Raw genomic sequence first — 18,921 nt, 5'->3', positions numbered from 1 at the left:
GTTGGTAGGGGCTGGAAGGGACCTTACAAGATCATCAGGTCCAGCCTCCCTGCACTTGGGCAGGAAAGACCACTGGGGTCACCTGACCCCAGCAAAGTGGGCATCAAGATGCTTTTTGAAGATCACCATGGTGTGTGACTGTACCACCTCTGGTGGGGGGGGGGTCTGTTCCAGACCCTTAGCACTCGACCTGTAAAGAAGTTTTTCCTTATGTCCAATCTGAAGTGATCTTCAATCAGTTTGTGCCCATTGTTTCTTGTCTTTCCCTGAGGGGCCTTGGTGAACAGATGCTTTCCCAGGCCCTGATGTATGCCCCGATATACTTATAGGCTGCCACCAAGTCCCCTCCGAGTCTTCTCTTCTCCAGGCTGAACAGTCCCAAGTCTTTCAGCCTCTCCTGACCTGCTCTCCAGACCTCTAATCATGCATGTGGCTCTCCTTTGGACTCTCGCAAGCTTCTCCACATCCTTCCTGAAGTGCAGCACCCAGAACTGGATACAGTACTCCAGCTGTGGTCTCACCAAGGCTGAGTAAAGCAGGAGGATGACATCCTTAGTCTTGCTCAAGATACATTGGTATGAGCTCCAGCTCATATGAGAAGCAGAATCCTTTGAAGTAAAAGTCACAGCAAGCATCTGAGCGGGTAATACATGTGGTAATCCTAAATTTGGCAACCCACCAAGAACTAAGGGTTGCACAGCACCTGAATGAAAGGTGTGGGATATACTGTATGTTAGAGGTGTGCAAAATGGGCCGTATTTGATTCCAATTCAGCCCGGATTGGGGACAATGATTCGATTAGTTGATTTGGATCACTGTCTTGATTTAATTCAGCCAAATCAGAATCTGAAGATACGATGCTGATTTGAAGAATCAGAGATTCGGCTATAGATGCAGCTTTAAATGTTTTTTCTACATACCTCGAGAAACCAAGTGCAACTCATGATCACCGCTATGGTGGGGCAGATGGAATATCCCACAGGCGTGCAGGGGGCCCCCGTGTGCTCAGCGGCAGACCTGGAAGTGGACCAGATGTAGTTCTGGTCCGCTTCTGGGTCTGCTGCTGAGCACACTGTGGACCCCCCCGCGCTCCTGTGGGATGCTCCATCTGCCCCACCATCTCAGCTTTCACGAGCCACCTGGTACCTCGAGGTATGTAAAAAAAAATTTCTGTGTCAGGGGGGTTTCTGATTCAATTCAGAGAAATTAAAGGGTCTCCTGATTCAGAGATTTGACCACCGAATCAGTCACCGAAAGGATTCGGAGATTCAGCCACTGAATTGGGCCAAATCGAATCAGTAACTGAAGCTTCACATAGCTCTGCCATATATTACTGTATATTACTGTTGGTGGTAGGAAATAGAAAGCTTTAAACAGCGTGAGTATATTCTTCTATGTCATTTCTGAGTTTATTTACTTTCTTATTAGTAATCCTTTTAACTTTAAGTTTTTTGGACCCAGGACTGTGTGTGTTCCTTTTGTACAGTACCTAACACAATGGGGACCCGATCTGGATTGGGAACTCTGGGCACTATAGTAACATAAACAGTAAACAGGTCTGGCAATTTATTGTAAAGGGTTGTTTAGTTCAATCATTGATCATCCCCAGTTTTAAACATTGAAGCTTTTAGCTGGACATAAAGTTATTTCCCTGTAAAGCATTTACTGTTGCAACTGATATGCATTATACTGCATATCATTCATGAGTGAATTGTTTGCATCAGAAGGTGGAAGCTGCGTCCATGCTGTGGCTCTTTCTCTCCGCTTCCTCCCCCACCCACACCTGCAGCCTGGGCACAGTAGGAAGCTGAAGCAGTGAGTGGGGAGGGGGAGTTGGGAGGAGGGGTAAGAGTGGGGAGCTGTGTCACAGGACCAGGCACAGGCAAAGCCTTCCAGGTCCCCAGGCTGGATCCAGTGGCTCTGCAGGTTGGATCTGGCCCTTGGGTTGTATGCTGCTGAACCCTGCATTATGAGGTTGTACAGACTAACAATTTAATGAGGATCAAAAGAGCAAAGGACAAATTTAGGCAGGATAAGTCCACCAGCGGGTATTAAACATGACAGTAGGGTGCAACTTCCAAAACAGGACTTCAAGGCCTCTGAAACCTGGAAGCAATGTGGGAAGATGGGCAGGGGACAAATCAGTCCAGACAGGCCCTGCATGAATACTTTTTCCCTTAGCATCCACTCTCTGTTACTGTGAGTGAGGCCATAGGTTCATTTAGCCACGTGTATTTCTTATATTCTCTTATATCCTGAAATTGGAGACTTTGATCTTGAGCAGACAGTACCGGCAAGCAATGTATAGAGCGCACTACCCGGTATTTCAAACAGTTAGTATGAAGATTACAAAACACAACGAAAAACTGGAGAGGCAGAGCCAAGAAAGCACACTGGCAATGTAGAGCCCTACCTCTCGTGAATCAACTGCTGCATACATAATGTCCGTCCAGCCCTTAAATGTTGCCTAAAATAAATTAAAGAAACCATATTTAACATTTAGTATAAGATTCTCCATCCCATCAACTGTATTTATTTGCAGAAGGCTCACATTTTTCCCTTTGAAGTGTGAACGACATGGAGAGTAGGCTCTTAGTCTGTCTTTCCAAAACAAGATGCCTATCTTATTTGGGGTTATGTGATACAAGAGAACATGCAGTACTGCTTTAAGTTTTTATGAGTATGAAGGAACTATAGGCCTGCCACAGAGACCAATCAGTCAGTTTCCCATAACCCCCAAGGTTGCGGAGCAGCATCAAAATGGCACACTTACGACACTTCTCCATTGCTGACATTCTTTGTCCACGTTAGAAAGTTGTGTTCTGGTCTTCTGTTTCCTTCGTAATGTTATCTACCCACATTTCTCTTTGGTAGGGGAACTCCCAGCTGATGCACTGGGGCCACATCTATCTATGCCTCAACCCCCACACCTCATTTCAGTGCAGTAGGGAGGCTGGGGCATTGTGGAGTCATCTTTCAGTGATGTTACGCTACAGATTTTGTTCATGTGTCTGTGGTCCAGGAAAGACCCTCAATTCAGTGGCAGAACAAACGTTCTCAACAATTAGCTTTAAAAGGTGGTGGGGCAAGGACTGAGCCCAGAATCAGAGTTGGAACAAAAATCTCTGCACTGAGATTTATTCAGGGGAGAGAATTCTGCTTCCAGTCTCATGAAATTAAAATTTCACTTTCCCAGCATATAACTGAAGGTCAAAATAGCCCACGATTAAATGGTTACCGCCCTAATTTGCAGCTACCCATTAGGATCGACATGGTGCTCATGCTGCAGATGGGGAGAGAGGTGGTAAGAGGACACCTATTACTTTTTTTCTGCAGGAACTTGGCACATTGTGAGCGTAAGCATGAGATGGGGAGAGGAAAGAAAGCTAATCTGTAAGGCCATGATTTCCTGCCACCAACAGAGGTGAGTGAGAAGCAGGCAGAACATTTACGACACCCTGCAGCATGCCAGCAAGCAAAAGAAAATCGAACTTACCACCTGAAGAAGTGCTAGGTAACCAGAACCAACATTATCAAAGTTGACCTTAGCATTGACCCAGTATATCTTTTTTGTGTCATTTAGGCTTTGACAGTGGTTTTTATTCTCAATAAGATGACTTAATTCTGAATCTTCTTCCGTCAAGTTAACACATTTTTGAAACTTTCCTGCAAACAGGTTCACACCCATGATACTGAAAATAAGCCAGAAAATGAGGCAGACGAGCAGAACGTTCATGATGGACGGGATGGCACCCACCAGAGCATTCACAACCACCTTAAGAGACATTAAAGAAAACAAATATGGGTACTTATTGCAGGACATGGCCACACACAACGAATAGCACTTTGCGACAGTGAACTGTTTTGTGGAACTGAGCAATTGCTTGTCATTTCTGCAAGCAGTTACACATGCAAGTAATTTGATTCCTGTGAATACTCTGCCAAAGTCAATAGTCACTGCTGGCCTGAGTAAACTTTTCCACATGCAGTGTTTTCTCTTAGGCTGTGTGTAGATGAAACAAGGGGCATGTGTGCACAACACTTTAAAATGGGTTAAATGCTTTTGCACCGCTTTAATGGCACTGGTGTTTGCACGTGTCAGCGGTGTATTGCACATTAATACCAGCCGCTGTAGCACTTTTGGTGGCATAATGCGCCTTAAATGACTCTGGGGTGCAGGATAATAAAACACCTCTGAGGAGTTTTAGTAGGCTGCCCCACAGCTGTGAAGCAAAACACTGGGCTCCGTGCAACTCAGGGGCTGCGCATGCAGCCCACGCAGGCAGCCTGGCAGCAGCCCCGAAAGGTAGGCTCCACCGAAGAAAAAAAAAAAGGAACAAGCCTGATTTGTTTTTTCCCCTTGGAGCCTGCCTGCCTGCATGAGCTGTGAGGGGACCCGGTCCTTCCCTTTGCAGCTGCGGTGCCCCCAGGACTGCCCGAGTCAGGTGCCTGCAGATGGGTACTGGCTGGGGAGGGGAGACTGGCACTTCCATGGAGGGAAGCACCAGCTCGCAGCTCGTCACTTCAATTTAAGGTGAAATAACCCCCCACTTAGTCTACACATGCCCTTAGACTGTAACCTCTTTGGAACAATAAATCTCTTTACCCTGTGAAATACCTCAAATGTTTTGTGACACCATTAAGCATCAACAAAGTAATTATAATTGGAAGATGATATTTCTAGTTTTGTTCTTTGTTTGCCATTACTACCTTTCTCCATGAGAACTAATTCAGAGTATCATTTTTGTAAAAGTAGCATGGAAATTTTGTTATTAGAGGACCCATGACTCCCTAGTTGGTAGATTAATATCATTATTATTATTTATTGCATTTACGTAATGACAAGGAGTTATGGTCACGGATGAGGACTCCATAGTGCTGGGTATGGTACCAGTATGGAAGTGGATGACTGTTCCTTCCCCAGAGAACTTACAATGTAAGCATGCAACAAGAAACCACCGAAAGATACAGGAAATGGGCCAGTACAAAAAACCCAGATAATATTTGTCAACATGATAAGCATTGGTTTTGGTGCATTGTCAGTGATCAGCCCCTTTCATTTCAAAGAAAGCTCATCTGCAGAACCCCTCTGTCTGGTATCCCTGTAGAAGGACCCCCCTGAAGCCATCCTGGCACAGCAAGAGTGGCAAGCATCTGGCTTCAAGACCCTAGCTCTTCCTTGCCCTGGCTCCCGTTCCCCCTATCTGCGGCACTCATTTCAGAGAGCTTCCTCAAAGCAGGGGTCAGTTCTGATGTCCCAAACAGCTCCACTTCAACAAGAGCCACTGAAGTTACATCCAGCAGAGAGATCAAGAGCCTTTGGGCACCTTTTATCGGTTAATTAGAATATCTGACTGTCACCCATTTCACACACTTGAGAATACTGAGGGGTTTGGACTGTTTGTTTTGTGCTGGACGTAGTGGAGTTTACTGATAATGAGTAATGTGATGATAATGTGAGGCAGATGGGACATGCTTTCCTTCTGGTGTATCTGTGGGAGTCTCTCAGCCCCCCTTACCCCTGATTTGCACCACAGAGAGCATGCCATGGAGCTGCTGTATAACATGTTCACATTGGCACAGAAATTTGCTGTCACTGTTCCAGGCAGCCAATGCTCAACAAACAAACACCCCTGATGTATAACTAATATTCTAAGATAAGGAGCAAAAATATGGGCAAAGATGGGTTGTTTCAAGGGGGGATTCTTAACCTCTGACCATTCTGTCTGAGTCCTTGCCCTTTTACACGATCACATAGGAGGCTTTGATGATTGCGTTTACTCTTACCCTCATCCCTTCAAATCTTGACAGTGCTCGCAATGGTCTCAAAGCTCGGAGAGTCCTAAGAGATTTCATAGGACCAACTTCAGAGTAGCCGAGTAAATTTGCTATAAGGCTTGCTAAAGACACCTAAACAGGGATGCAAAGCAAAAGACAAAATATTAGTACAAGCCAGTCATCTTCCTCTCTCTCTCTCTCTCTTACTTTTTCACTCCTCTTTTTTTTTTTTTTTGGTTAAAAAATCCTGCCAGTGAAAGTGTGAACCAACAGGAGGTCTGTAGGTCAAAAGCAGAAATACATTTTATATGTAGAAAATAACAGGTAAATTCTGGGCCCACCCAAAATTAATAGTAAAATACCCAGTGATGCTATTCATGTCATAACTTCATCCATTTATTTAACGAAGCAAATTTAATTACCTCCATTACTACCCTTACCCTTGATTAATAAAGCTAAAGAAATGCTGTGATGAACATTTGACCAAACTGAATAATAACCTACAGTACCCAAATTATGACACTGTAAAAGGACTTGATTCACAGAGGGGCCTTGATTTTTCTGCTTTTGGATAAAAAAATGAATCCCCCTTCAGGATGTCTCAAATTTGGCATTTAAAAAACAGAGAACATTTTGTTTGTGTTCAAAAGCAAAACTTACATCTACAATGAGAAAATCAAGCCAACACCAGGCATTGGTGAAGTACTGCTTGAAGCCATAAGCCACCCATTTCAGAAGCATCTCCAGGACAAAGATGAAGGTGAACATTTTGTCAAGAAATTCCAACATTATTTTAATACGTGGTCGCTCTGAAAGATGAACATCTTCAAAAACCTGGAATACGAAGTTTAGATACAAAACCACTCGAGCAAATTTCACTGAAATATTTAATGTTATGTTGGGATCAAAGACATATGCATCTTTGTATTAGGGATGAGATTCTGCAAATAGTTATGCATGAATATAGCTTTACATCTGTGAGCAGTGAAGGTGATAATAATGAAAATGATACATTAGACATTGTGGAAGGATCAAAAAATATGATTACACACGAAGCTAACTATTCCTTGCTCCATAGGTACAGCCATCTTTCTTCATTAAAACTTTATTTCGTGGCCTAGAATCTATTTGCCCCAGAAAATCAGATTGATTCAAGAGAAGAGAAGATGCAAAGATAGTAAAGACGGGTAGTGGAAATGCCAGCCTTGGTACCGCTATGTCTTCTCAAGTCCTATATCTGCAGCAGTTAATCCTACAGTTATCACAGCTGCAAGGATATCAGGTATGGCCATTTCATAGATGAAGACATAGTGTCAGCACCGTAGTTTGTAGTGGGCAAATACAGGTTCTCAAAACCATGTGGCATTGAAGTTGTAGCCACAAGCCTGAGCATGGTGACAAATTTCTTCCAAGGAGAAAAAAAACTGCAGAGCAATGAGGATATTTAGAAGCAGATTTCTGAGTGGGAGAAGCAGTACATCTGGGCTAGGGACAGGCTGCTAAGTATGACTGGGGAGGGACCCTGAAGGGACCCTGGAGGTGTCCAGTGTCAGTCAGCAAGGTAAAAAACATCTTTCTTGGCTAGAAATGAAGTTTACATTTCCAAATGGCTTAAATACAGTATCTTCCATATTTCCGGGATATATGTTGTAGCCATGTTGGTCAAAGAATTATAGACAAACAAAACTCTTAGGTTATAGGTGATCTCTTTTATTAGACCAACTAAATAGTAGCAAAAAACCCCAGGGGGAAAAAAACTTCCAACCTCTCCATCCCCTGTGCAAAACAAAGTTTGTTTTCTACCTGGGAGACTTTTTACAATCTTTGAATTCTCCTCAGCCCGGAGAGGGTGTTTGGACCCAAAAACATGCAAAGAAATAGTTTTTGCTACTATTTAGTTGGTCTAGTAAAAGATATTGCCTCTAATCCATGGGTTTTGCTTGTCTATAATTTGCAGACCAACGTGCCTACAACACATATCCCTGAAATATATCGAGAGGGAAGTTTAATGATACACATAAAGATACTATACACGTGAAATAATCTGACAGAAAGCTCAAAAAAAAAAATCTAAAACCTGAAGGGAGGGTGTGACAGTTTGTTAGAGTTGCATATTCTGTCATGTAATTGATAGTAATTCCAATTATGATGATCAGTTAGGCCTTTACTAAGTCATTTTTTCCCCTCTGCTCTCAACAAATTTGAGAATACTTTCCTTCCTTTGAGCTAGAAATCAAAGAATCGTAGAACCAGAAGGGACCTGTAAGGTCATCGAGTCCGGTCCCGTATGATAGGCAGGAAGTTATTGGGCTCAGACAAACTCAACAAAGTGCCTGTCCAGCCTGCTCTTGAGCCCCTCTGAGGATGGTGACTGCACCGCCTCTGCCGGGAGTGTGTTCCAGGTTCTGGTGACCCTTACAGAGAAGAAGTTCTTCCTTACATCTAGCCTGAATTTACCCTCTATAAGCTTGTGTCCATTGGTCCTCATCTTCCCTTGACATGCCTTCCTGAAAATGCCTGGCTTTGGTATTAAAAAGCTAATATTATAATTCAATCTGACATGAGATCAAGTTGAATTTACCAGGGCTCCACTGCTCAGCAGAATCATGAAGATGATAAAGGATTCAAACCAAGGATGTTCAATAATTCTATAGCAGGTTTTCCTCAGATTCCACCACTGTCGGCCTGGAAAATGTGTGGTGTCCACCATACAGCAAGGGAAATATTGAATGAAACCTAAAAGAAGGAGACAAGATAATGGATTGTATCTGAATACCAAGGGTTGCGTAAATATTTCTAGATGCTGTTGGGAAAATCCACAACTACTTAAAGCCTGTTCATTGGGGGCGGGTTTTGGTCCTTCTCTGAAAACAGTCTACATAAATATTTTAAGCAATTATGAATATATTGCACCTATTAACGAACAATCTTTCTTCACTTCTATATGGCACTGAGAATTCCAGCAATATTCATTTATTGCATTGGGTTTACAGAACCTCAGAAATTCATTATGAATCTCCGGGCTTTGAAAGCCTTTTGCCAGCTCTCTCAACAAAATAACCACTGCTGAGAGGTGGAAAGGTAACATAGCTGAGACGAGGAATCACTCCATCTCAGAAATTACATATAAAGAAAAATCTGTAGGTTTCAACTCCATCCCCTTTGTACTGCTGGGTTGATCTTTCCATTCTAATTTCTAGACCTTTAACCCTTCTAGTTTTAAACATACAAAGTGACCTGGTTTCCATCACATGCCTTGAAAGAATATTCAACAATTCATTTGATACTGGTATTTTAAAAAAAAATAGGCTGAATATCATGACAATTTCTTTTCAATCTCACCATATTATTAGTACCTTTTAAAGTGGGGTTAGTTGCACTGCTAGTTATGAAGGCTGCCCAAGGCTTTTAATCTAAACCCTGTTTTCAACTGCTTATTCATGTTACCAAAATGTAAGAAATTGGGCTGAAATTTTCTATGTTGTGCATCGGCTCCATGCTGACTTCCTTGTGGGTTTTTCTTCTATTGAGAATGAGAATACATTGTTTTGTCCATATTAAAAGTTCTGTGGCCATAATTTTGAGCACTTTTAGTGTTGTCATGGTCTGAATCAGGGAAATGAAATTAGGAGGGTGGTCTTTGTGTCACATATTTTAAGTGTTTTTGTTTTCCTTAAAAGTCTGCTTCAGTTTAACAAAATAATAATTTTTTGGCAAATTGCCCTTTGTGCTCCAGACAGACTTGCTAAAGCAATGCATCTGATATTCCTAAAGGCTCCTCCCATACTAGGCAGGAAGCTGCAGGATATTGGCAGCATCTACACAAGGCACTGACAGCGCAGTAGCTCACTACTACTGTACAGTAGCATTGCATGGCACGAAGTGTGACATGACGCTACTGTGCAACAGTAACAGGCTACTGTGTAGTCACCATCGCTTAAAAGCCATATTATATGCAAGCACTAAATGACTGTGCAGTAATGACTACGCAGTCAGGATCTCGTGTAGATGCAGCCCCTGAGCAGAATATCCCTGCTATCGCTTTTCTAGACCATACTGAAGCCAGGTACAGGAATGAGAACCGAGAATAAGGAGTCTCTCTTTCTTGTGCTCTAAATGACTGCCATGCTGGGCCCAGGCAATGTAAAGGAGAAAGGCGTTTGATTTAAAAACAGGGGAGACATGAGCTGGATCTGAAGAACAGATCCTAAGTGTCTTGAATCAGGTATAAAAAATTAGGATATATTTTAACTAAAACTCTCTGTGCCTCCGTCTCATGCCTACAGATTGAGGGTAATAGTACTTCCTTACTTTAGGTTAGGGTGAAACGGACTGAATTAATGTCTGAAGCATTTGTATAGTACAAGGATGAGCATCATAGAAAAGCCCAGGAGGAATTTAATAATTCTCTCTTCATGGGGATATGCATTGGCGACGCGTAGGAGGTGCATGGGGATGCACGTGCAACCCCTGAGATTGACAGTACACTCCCTGCAAAAAGTGCCACCGATGCTGTCAGAGGTGCCTGTGGGTGGGCACCACTTGGCACCCTGCCCCTCCCTTGCTGCCGATACCGCTGGTCACCTATTGCCACTGGCCGCTGCCGATGCTGCCGATACAGTAAAAAAGGCTTTGGATACATTCCTCATTGTGCAGTGAGGAAAAAAAACAAACATTACATAGCAGCTAATTAAGTGAACAACGTCCATTCTGTACAGTGAATGAGGTGGGGATGCTAACATATCCAGCTGCCATGCCCCAATTTAGGGCATGTGTTTGCAAGCATGGGAACCCCTATGGGCTAGGGAATTCCCTGGGTTGGGGTGTAACACCAAAGGCCATTGTAGCATGGGATCAGGACCCAGAAGCCTTGGAAATGGGCAGAAACCAGCCCCTGCAGGACAGTGACCCCACATAACATCTGTAAATGCCAGTGAAGCGGATCAGATGTATTAGGACACATCTGGGCATGGCTTATTCTGCTCCAGAGATGAGGTCTTTTTATACTCAAAGACTGTCTCATTACGCATACTAGTAAGTGAGCCAAATTAAGGTTGCAAGGACAAGTTTAATTGTGACATTTTCTAACTTTTGGGTACAACCTTAATAAAGGTGTTTTAACACTGTAGATGACATATTGTGGAGAGGGAAGTATACTCAAGGGACGTAAGGGAATCTATAGCCCTGAGTAATTCCTATGCTTTGTTTTTATGTACTAAGTTTGAATGTTTTAGATGATTATGATATACCACACCGTGGTGTAAAGTAAATATTAACTGCCTGCAATATTCCTTGTGCTTTATGCTTTGGGAAATCACTTGAAACCGAACAGAGCAGGAGTATGTAGGCCCACATGTATTTAGACTCCGAGGGTGCCTATACACGTGCTCCGATGCATTTTGATTAGAACATGTTGGAGCAGACTCGACTCAAGTCTGCTGGAGTGCTCCTATTAAAATGCTCCAGCATGCTGCAGCACCTCATGGGTTCAGCATCCCACATCTCAAAATGGCTGGGTGAGCACTTCACCTAAAGCTCGTTCAATGAGCTTTAGTTAAAGCACCCCTGCCTCCATTTTGAAATGAAGAATACTGAATACATGCCGCAGCATTTTAATTAGAGTGGCTCTTGGAAGTCACTCTAATTAAAACGTCCCCATCCCCACTCCCACCCCTGAGCACATATATAGGTACCCTAACTTTGACCACATAGCTTCTTCACTTTATTTTTGTCACATAAATAGCAAAAAACAGTGTTAAATTAGTCATTGTTTATATAAACTACATAAATATTTTATTCTTTAAAATATGGTTTCATGACATCATCTGAACATATCATTAACCATTTTTGTTCCTCCTAAAATCTGTCAAGCTGTCCATTAGAAATGAATACACTTTTCTAAGAGTTTCACCATAAAGTAAAGGGCTATTACTTAGCACTTATTTTATAGTAATTTGCTTCTATACATATAATTCAAGTTTGTATTAGATATTATGCTTGGTACAACATCTGACAAAAAGCCAATGGAGAATGGTTTGAGTCTTTCCATTGACTTCACTAGGCTCTGGATCAGGCTTATATGCCTTTACAAGTTATATATATATTTTGTCCAATGCCCACCTCATTTTCTTTCACAATTACTTCTCCTCTGTGTTTTGTATTATTTTTAGCTCACAATTAAAACATTTTCATTCATTTGAGTTCTGTTTTCCAAGCTGTTTTCTTTATTTCATCGTTTTTATCTCCATCTTATTTTGTTGTTGGCTTCAGTATTTACAACACTATCAGGTTGCTATTCCCACTGCAAATTTAATTAACTTGATTACCTTCATTTCTAAATCATTAGGAAAGGTGCCAAATACCAATGACACTAAATTACACCAGGAGTAATTCTCCACCAAGATTAGACAAAGTTAGTTTAGTTTTGTGGTCTGTCATCTGTCTGCTATTGTTTTAAACCAATACAATCCTTGTATCTAGAGAATTTCCGGCTGAAAAAATAGGGGAAGTTTTCAAAAGCCTGATTCTCAGATCTGGCCATGTTACTCTTGGCCAACATCCCCAAATGGGGTGAAGTCCTTAGGTTATATGGGTCTGTTTCTGCTTCAATACAGTAATTTGTTACTTGTTCAAGCCTAAGACTGCTCTAATATAACCTTAAGCAATGGTTTACAGTGACTTACAATTTCCACTGTCTGGAGATTACTGAGGTACAAAGGCTTTCTTTCGACATTGATGACATGTCATTTCTGAAACAGACTGAGACTTCCTAATCTGGGGAAATCTCAGTTTTCCCTGTAAGAGAGTGACACAAAGACCCTTACCAGGCCCAGGATCTGGCTTTGTGTTGTCAAGTCATAGGCAAACAGGGTGTGTCATTCCCACTTAGGCATTTGGAAGTAGGCACATGTCCAAATGTATCAGCCTAGCACATCAAACTATTCAGTTAGCATAAATATTGTATTACCTTTTTTATTTTCAATTTTGCAAGTGTAAAATCCCTTTAAGCAGCTCCTGCCTCACATCTTACATCACTTTCTAATACAATCTCATTATCTGTGTACAGTCTTCTGCAAGCATCACCATTATGGGCATTTCAACTATATTAGAGTCAATTAACATATAAATTCAGAGCTTTAAACACAAGCATGGCACCACAAAGCTATTAGCTTGGTTTGTATCCACCCTGAGGTTAGATTAGAATCTCTATTTTTTTTTACAAACCAGACATTAAGCACTAGGAGAGACCCTTATCTTGCCTTGGTTTGAATTTCTGTCAAAAATTCAAATATGGAAAAGTAGGGGAATCATAGTTAGAAGGGCTACATGAGTCAGTAGAAAGTGGTGGTGATGAAAGGGGTCCTGACTGACAAGACTAAGGAAAACTATGAAAGAGAAAACAGTAAAGAGTCTAGTAAGGAGAAGCTGTTTAAATCCTAGCAGGCAGGTGTCAAGCAGGAGTGAGAAGTAACAGCTACACAAGATGCTTTACTACACAGTAGAGCAAATTACTGCATAGTAAGTGTAACATGCAAACCCTTATTGCAGTATATTGCTCTACTCACAGTTAATTTGCTATCTGCAAATGCAAGTAGAAAATTAACTGTCAAGTAATTACTGTATAGTAAGGCATACATAGACGGCTGACCGAGAGCAAATTTGCTCCTGGTCAGCTGGGCAGCAAGGGGGAGGAGATTGCTTCCTGCCCCCAGGAGAAGCCTGTTGCTGGGCCAGGCTTCACCGCTGGAGTCTGGGTGGGGACAATGACTCCTTGCCCCCACTCTGAGATTGCACTGGCAGAGTGGGGGGCTGGGAGACTGCTCCCTGCCCCCACTCCATGACTGTGATTGCAAAGCTGGGGCAGGGAGCAATCTCCCAGCCCCGCTCCGTGATCACAGAGTGGAAGCAGGGAGCTCCCTGCATGGGGAGAGTCTCTTGCCCAGTCTGCAGCTGGCTGGGGCCTGCCAGAGACCGGGATAGTACCTGGCTAGGCCTGGAGCTGTCCTGTTTTGGGCAGTCCCCAGCCAGTTCCAGGCTGCACATGCAGACTTCCCTGCAAAGCCTGGGGCTGTCCAGGAACTCTCCTGGTCAGGGGCAGATCCCAACCCCACAGCTTTTTCCCAGCCCAATACCACAATTGTGTGAATGAGACACAGGGCTTGGAAAGAGGTGTGTGGGAGGGGCAGGTCCCACCAGCTAGAAACTGCTGGGTAGGGAATCTGCTGGTAAATTACTCTGAAGTAAATTACTCAGGTGTAAATCCATCCAGCAGCATTTGCACATGTAGATGAGCCCAGGGAGTAAGAAGCAGTCAGGCACAGTTAATAAGGTGCAAAGAAATCCTGGTAGCTTTAAGGGTGCTGTGGAAAAATGAGGTCCTTAGGGGATCACAAGGCAGAAAGTAGGTATTGAAAAGAAGCCGGGGGGAAAAACCCAAATCAGACTGAGTTCAGGGAGGCTACCTTTTTGTCTCAGCAACAATGGTCAAATGTTTAGGAAAGGCAGGAAGACAACTTGACGTCAGTTGTCTTCCTGCCTAAAGCGGGGGGTGGGGGCTGGACCCAATGATCTGCAAAGTCCCTTCCAGCCCCTAACAATCTATGAATAAAGTCCTGCAAGTAACATTAAAAATGTATATTTTCTTCTAATGAAAATGACAACATTTTTGTTAATGTTAGCTTTGGTTAGGAGCAAGCTGTGGAAATTTTAACATGTATTGAGAACAAATACAAAAGAAGAATGTATGAAGCTAAGAGTGGGTTTCCAGGCTTATTGTCCTAGAAAAACTCAACCTATGGTGACTAATTTCTGTATGTATTTTGCATTTATTTTGCCAATTACACAGATGCGTATGAAAAACGTAAGGGTTTTTATCCTTATTTATTTTATTAGCCTTACATGCCTCCCTCCCAAAAAGAGTTTCAGGGTGGCTTACAATAAAACCAGATAGATTATAAAGAAGGATAAAAATATTAAAATATAATATGAATTAGAGCAGAGGTTCCCAAACTTTTTCTTATTGTGTACCCCCTTCCAGATGTGCCAGAATACCAATGTACCCTTACCAGCATACATTTTATACTTAAACCCTTAAATTCCAATTATTATTATAATGAAAATTAAATCTACCATTACACAATTTCTCTTGTGCATCCCCAAGGGTATGTGTACCACAGTTTGGGAACCCCTCCACTACAGCAAACTCACTAGGCAACGCCCTATCACTTAATTGCTGAAGGCCGGCCCAAGTACAAAGGTTTGACAAGGCTTCTGAAACATAACCAGGCTTGGGCTCTGAGGGACCATCAGGGGAAGGGATTTCAGAGCTGAGGAGGTAGTGCTGAGAATGGCCTCCCAAGTGTTCTCACCAAATGACCTTGGGGCACAGGTGGCATTTGCAGGAGGTTGTTCTTTGCTGCTCTTAGGGATCATAATGGAACATAAGGAAAAAGTCAGTCCCATTGCCATGTAGAGCTCTGGCCATTTAGGGACTCACAGGTCAAAGTCAACACCTAGTTAAGCATTCATTTAATAACTATTCTGAAAGTAGATAGGTGTTCATTGACCTGTGTCTGTGCATTAACTAAGAAAACAGGTGATTCTGGACTTGTTCTCCCATAGTCTTTGTAGTGCAATGAGCAGATCCTTACCATCTGGAAAACAATTACTTGGTTCCTTTAAGTTTTCACACAATTCAGGGATCTGTTTCAGAATCTCATCCGGATCAGTCAGATCTACTGTGCTGGCTTCAGAGGAGCTGAAAACATCAGACTGCAACAGAAAGGATATATTAATTTGTTCTTATGCAGCCATTGTCCTTTAAAATAAACTGAATAAGTACCTTGGTGACTAGTTATACAGTGAGAGAGCTATTAACACAAAATACATAGAAAATGTGTGTGCATTAAATACAAAATTAAAATACATTATTTCTTGATTTGTGGTCTTTGTTAAATTAAAAAAAACCCTGTAACAAATATACAACAGAGACGGACCACAGTTGAAAGCTTCATGTTAGATAATTAAGTGTATTACCTCTTTTTGTTCTAGTGATGGTGATTCAACTTTCCATTGTTTACCTATGGAAAACTCACTTAAGTCGTCACAGGAACCCTCAGATCCTTTACTCCAACCTGCTGGGCTTTTATAGTGCTCTCCCCTCTGTCTCAGGTGGTTTTCCTGTTGGAGATAATCTGAAATAGATTTTCTAATTGACAGTCACTCTATTTTTATAGAGAGAAGTTGGGGAAAATTCTCCTCGGTAACTGTAAAATAAATTAAGGAACTTGCAGTTCAACATCAGGTCGAAGTGAGGAATTAAGTACAGCTATGTAACAGGATTCAGAACTGGAAGGGGAGATTTTAGAGTGAAAGCCAGTCAAGACTCCATAGTCAGAAGTGAATTGCAACAATTCAGAGAAACCTAAAGGAAATGGATTTTATATGTAAAGTGTAAGTGTGAAAGAGAGGTTTAATTTTAACCCTTCTATCTTGTCTGAGAAAGAGGGAGTCCTTGTTAAAATTTCATACTTTGAGCCCCTGAAGCAATATACTTTATTTGGGAACTAAGTATCTTCCTCTGCCAGGTAGCTAAGACTAAACAGAGATTTCAAGGTCAGAAGGGACCACCATGATCATCTAGGAAAAAAGCTTGCATAATATAAATCACCTAATTTCACTCATGAATTCTTGTCTCAAGCCCAGCAATATATAGTCTCTCACTTAGACAACCGAACTCGATATATATTTTCCAAGTGATAAGAATCTGGCACTTTAAAGATTTCCACTCTTTTTCCTGGATGGACTTTTCTGTCTTCCTTCAGATGGATCATGTTATGTTTGATTCCTAAGAGCTCTCTCATATCAAACATAGTATCCCTGACTAGGCTTCTTACCTGTTTATTGTATTCTGTTTCTGTGCATATACTGTATTTATCATCGTGTTCTTCATAATCCTCGCTAATCTTCTCTGCCTCCGCCATAGGGACACAGATAAATACATTAGGGTTAGTGATAAAGTCTTCGAACATGCTAAGCGAGCACTGGTCCTCATTTCTCTCAGTCCCATGATTTCTGTTATTTTCCACACAATTTTTCCTTTCATCCACAGTCACCACACACATGTTCTGGGAAGTCAATTCCATTTTCTTTTTGAGTGTTTTTTTTGCATGCCAGAGTTTTCCACAGCAACAATCCCACATTGCAAATTTTACCAAATAAACTGCCCGGTGGATCCGAGCCACCGCAATCCGGAGGTTGTTGGTCTCTCTGTCATCTTCTGTCATCTGCAGGTTGGTGGCACTGAAGGAGTTCAGCAGCAATGCAATGAACAGGTTGAGAACCTGAAAATAATTGAAGTGAAAAGAAAGCTGTGGTGATCGACTGGAGATGTAAACACGAGGCCTGAGGATTAAAATTACTTTCTAAGCAATTTGTTTGTAAGGTGCTAACAAGACAACAGGAAATGATCATTTTTTTTAGCAAGTTATTTTTGATGCAGCCTGACACCAATAAAAATATGTTTCCATGATCCTAAACAAAAGCAGTGACCTTTTCTTCAAAGCAAATGAACATCTCAAAATTTAACCCAAATGCCTTTTATAACAAAAGATTATATATATATATTGAGAATTTTGTGGTCATTTCTATATAGCTGAGGTTAAACTGAATATTGCTCATCAAGCATGAATTCAGCCTCTCTCTTAGGTAAGAGGGTCATACTGCATCTTCCCCAAACTTCCAGCATTTACTCTCTGCAAGCCCAATAGTCTCATAATTTACAAAAAAATATATATCTTTGAGTTTGTGTGTTAAAATTATATCATAACATTTGATCTTTCAAGAAATTTAGCACATCATATCAGGCCTCCAGTGCCATGCAGATACCCAAAGCTAGTTACCAGCATGACAGCTCATGCACAGGAGTCTAAACAGAGTGAGATAGCATCATGATGAGATACCTGAGCTAACTTGGAAATGGAAGCACTATAGCAGCATTAGCACCGTTCTGCCCCTAGTTCTGGAGTTAGGATGTGCAGAACCAGAATATCTCTGCATGGTGCTGCCTTCAGTCTGCTCCCAAGTGGACTTCCTACGCAGAGCAATGTCTACCCTGTGGCATCAGTGTGCTTCACACAGGATACCATTTGGCATGCCTCACCCTAACAGTTCCTGCTCACATGCTTGAAATTATACTCACAAGACCCCTCCAGGGCCATCCCCAGTGGCTGCTTTCAAGCATGCTGCAAATTAGGTCTTATGCTTCACTGGTGTATTGCTGGGTTTAGAGTGTGCAAGCAGGACTGGGTGAGTCAGGCAAGCTTAGGTGCATCTTTGCGGAGGCACGCTGATACTACCATACAGTCAGTCCCTAAGGCCCCAGCAGTTCTAGGCTCTATGCCTGTAGGTATCCAGAAGGCTGCTGCAATAATCATTTTCTTTGATCTTGTCACCTCTCTCTTGGAATCCTTTTGGCTTCCCACAAGCTTCTCCTTCCCTAGTTATACTGACGCTACAACTGGGTGATAGCATTGCAACATGGGTAGACAGGCCAAGAAAGCTATAATCTCTGAAACTAAGATACCAGCAGCAGTGAAACTAGCAGCATGGGCTTCAGGGCTGACCATACCAACCCACAAAGGACACTACATATTTACTTAGAAGCTGACCTCAGTGCTGCAGCAACGTAACCACACACAGTACCCGAGCTTGTAGACTGGACCTAGTTTGGATACTCTGACACATGCTGCAATTATCCCTCACTTGCTTTGTGGAGACACTCTCTTGCATCAAGCAAAAGTTACTTTCTTCATTTTCAAGATCCTTTATAGTCAATTCCCACCCTGCTTAGTCAATCCCCATCTTGCTGCCCATGATTGCTCCCTGATGCCAGCCTTCTTTGGTATTTTGTTAAATTTTCAATGGACACTTGGTGCTTTCCTTCCTGTAAATATCTGCAAACCTTGTATACTTAGGGACTTACCAAATTTGTGATTTCTTGATTTCTGTGAAAATCATGAAATTAGTAGGACCCCCCCCATGAAAAATCCCAGTTTCACTTCTATGAAAAAGTGCTGGGACCACAAAAAAGCACAAAGACAGCCAGCAAGTGGAGGGAGGGGAGGGAAGAACATTGCAAAAATG

At 42.1% G+C, this 18,921-nt stretch overlaps 1 protein-coding gene across 1 annotated transcript in view; it reads right to left on the bottom strand.

The window, feature by feature from the left end:
- Positions 1 to 18,921, bottom strand: part of LOC109322526 (sodium channel protein type 5 subunit alpha-like) — a 68,827-nt gene that overhangs the window by 7,136 nt on the left and 42,770 nt on the right. Inside the window, exons 16-22 of the mRNA XM_019553949.1 lie at positions 16,674 to 17,120; positions 15,429 to 15,549; positions 8,360 to 8,514; positions 6,439 to 6,612; positions 5,788 to 5,910; positions 3,497 to 3,775; positions 2,414 to 2,467 (exon numbers count right to left, since the gene is read on the bottom strand). Of these exons, the coding sequence (XP_019409494.1) occupies positions 2,414 to 2,467; positions 3,497 to 3,775; positions 5,788 to 5,910; positions 6,439 to 6,612; positions 8,360 to 8,514; positions 15,429 to 15,549; positions 16,674 to 17,120 (1,353 nt within the window). The remainder of the gene's footprint in view (positions 1 to 2,413; positions 2,468 to 3,496; positions 3,776 to 5,787; positions 5,911 to 6,438; positions 6,613 to 8,359; positions 8,515 to 15,428; positions 15,550 to 16,673; positions 17,121 to 18,921) is intronic.

Source organism: Crocodylus porosus, unplaced genomic scaffold, assembly GCF_001723895.1.
Source record: "Crocodylus porosus isolate Cpor-Errol unplaced genomic scaffold, CroPor_comp1, whole genome shotgun sequence".
Taxonomy (NCBI): Eukaryota; Metazoa; Chordata; order Crocodylia; family Crocodylidae; genus Crocodylus; species Crocodylus porosus.
Note: the sequence above shows the minus strand (reverse complement) of the source record. Positions and strands in the feature narration are given on the sequence as shown.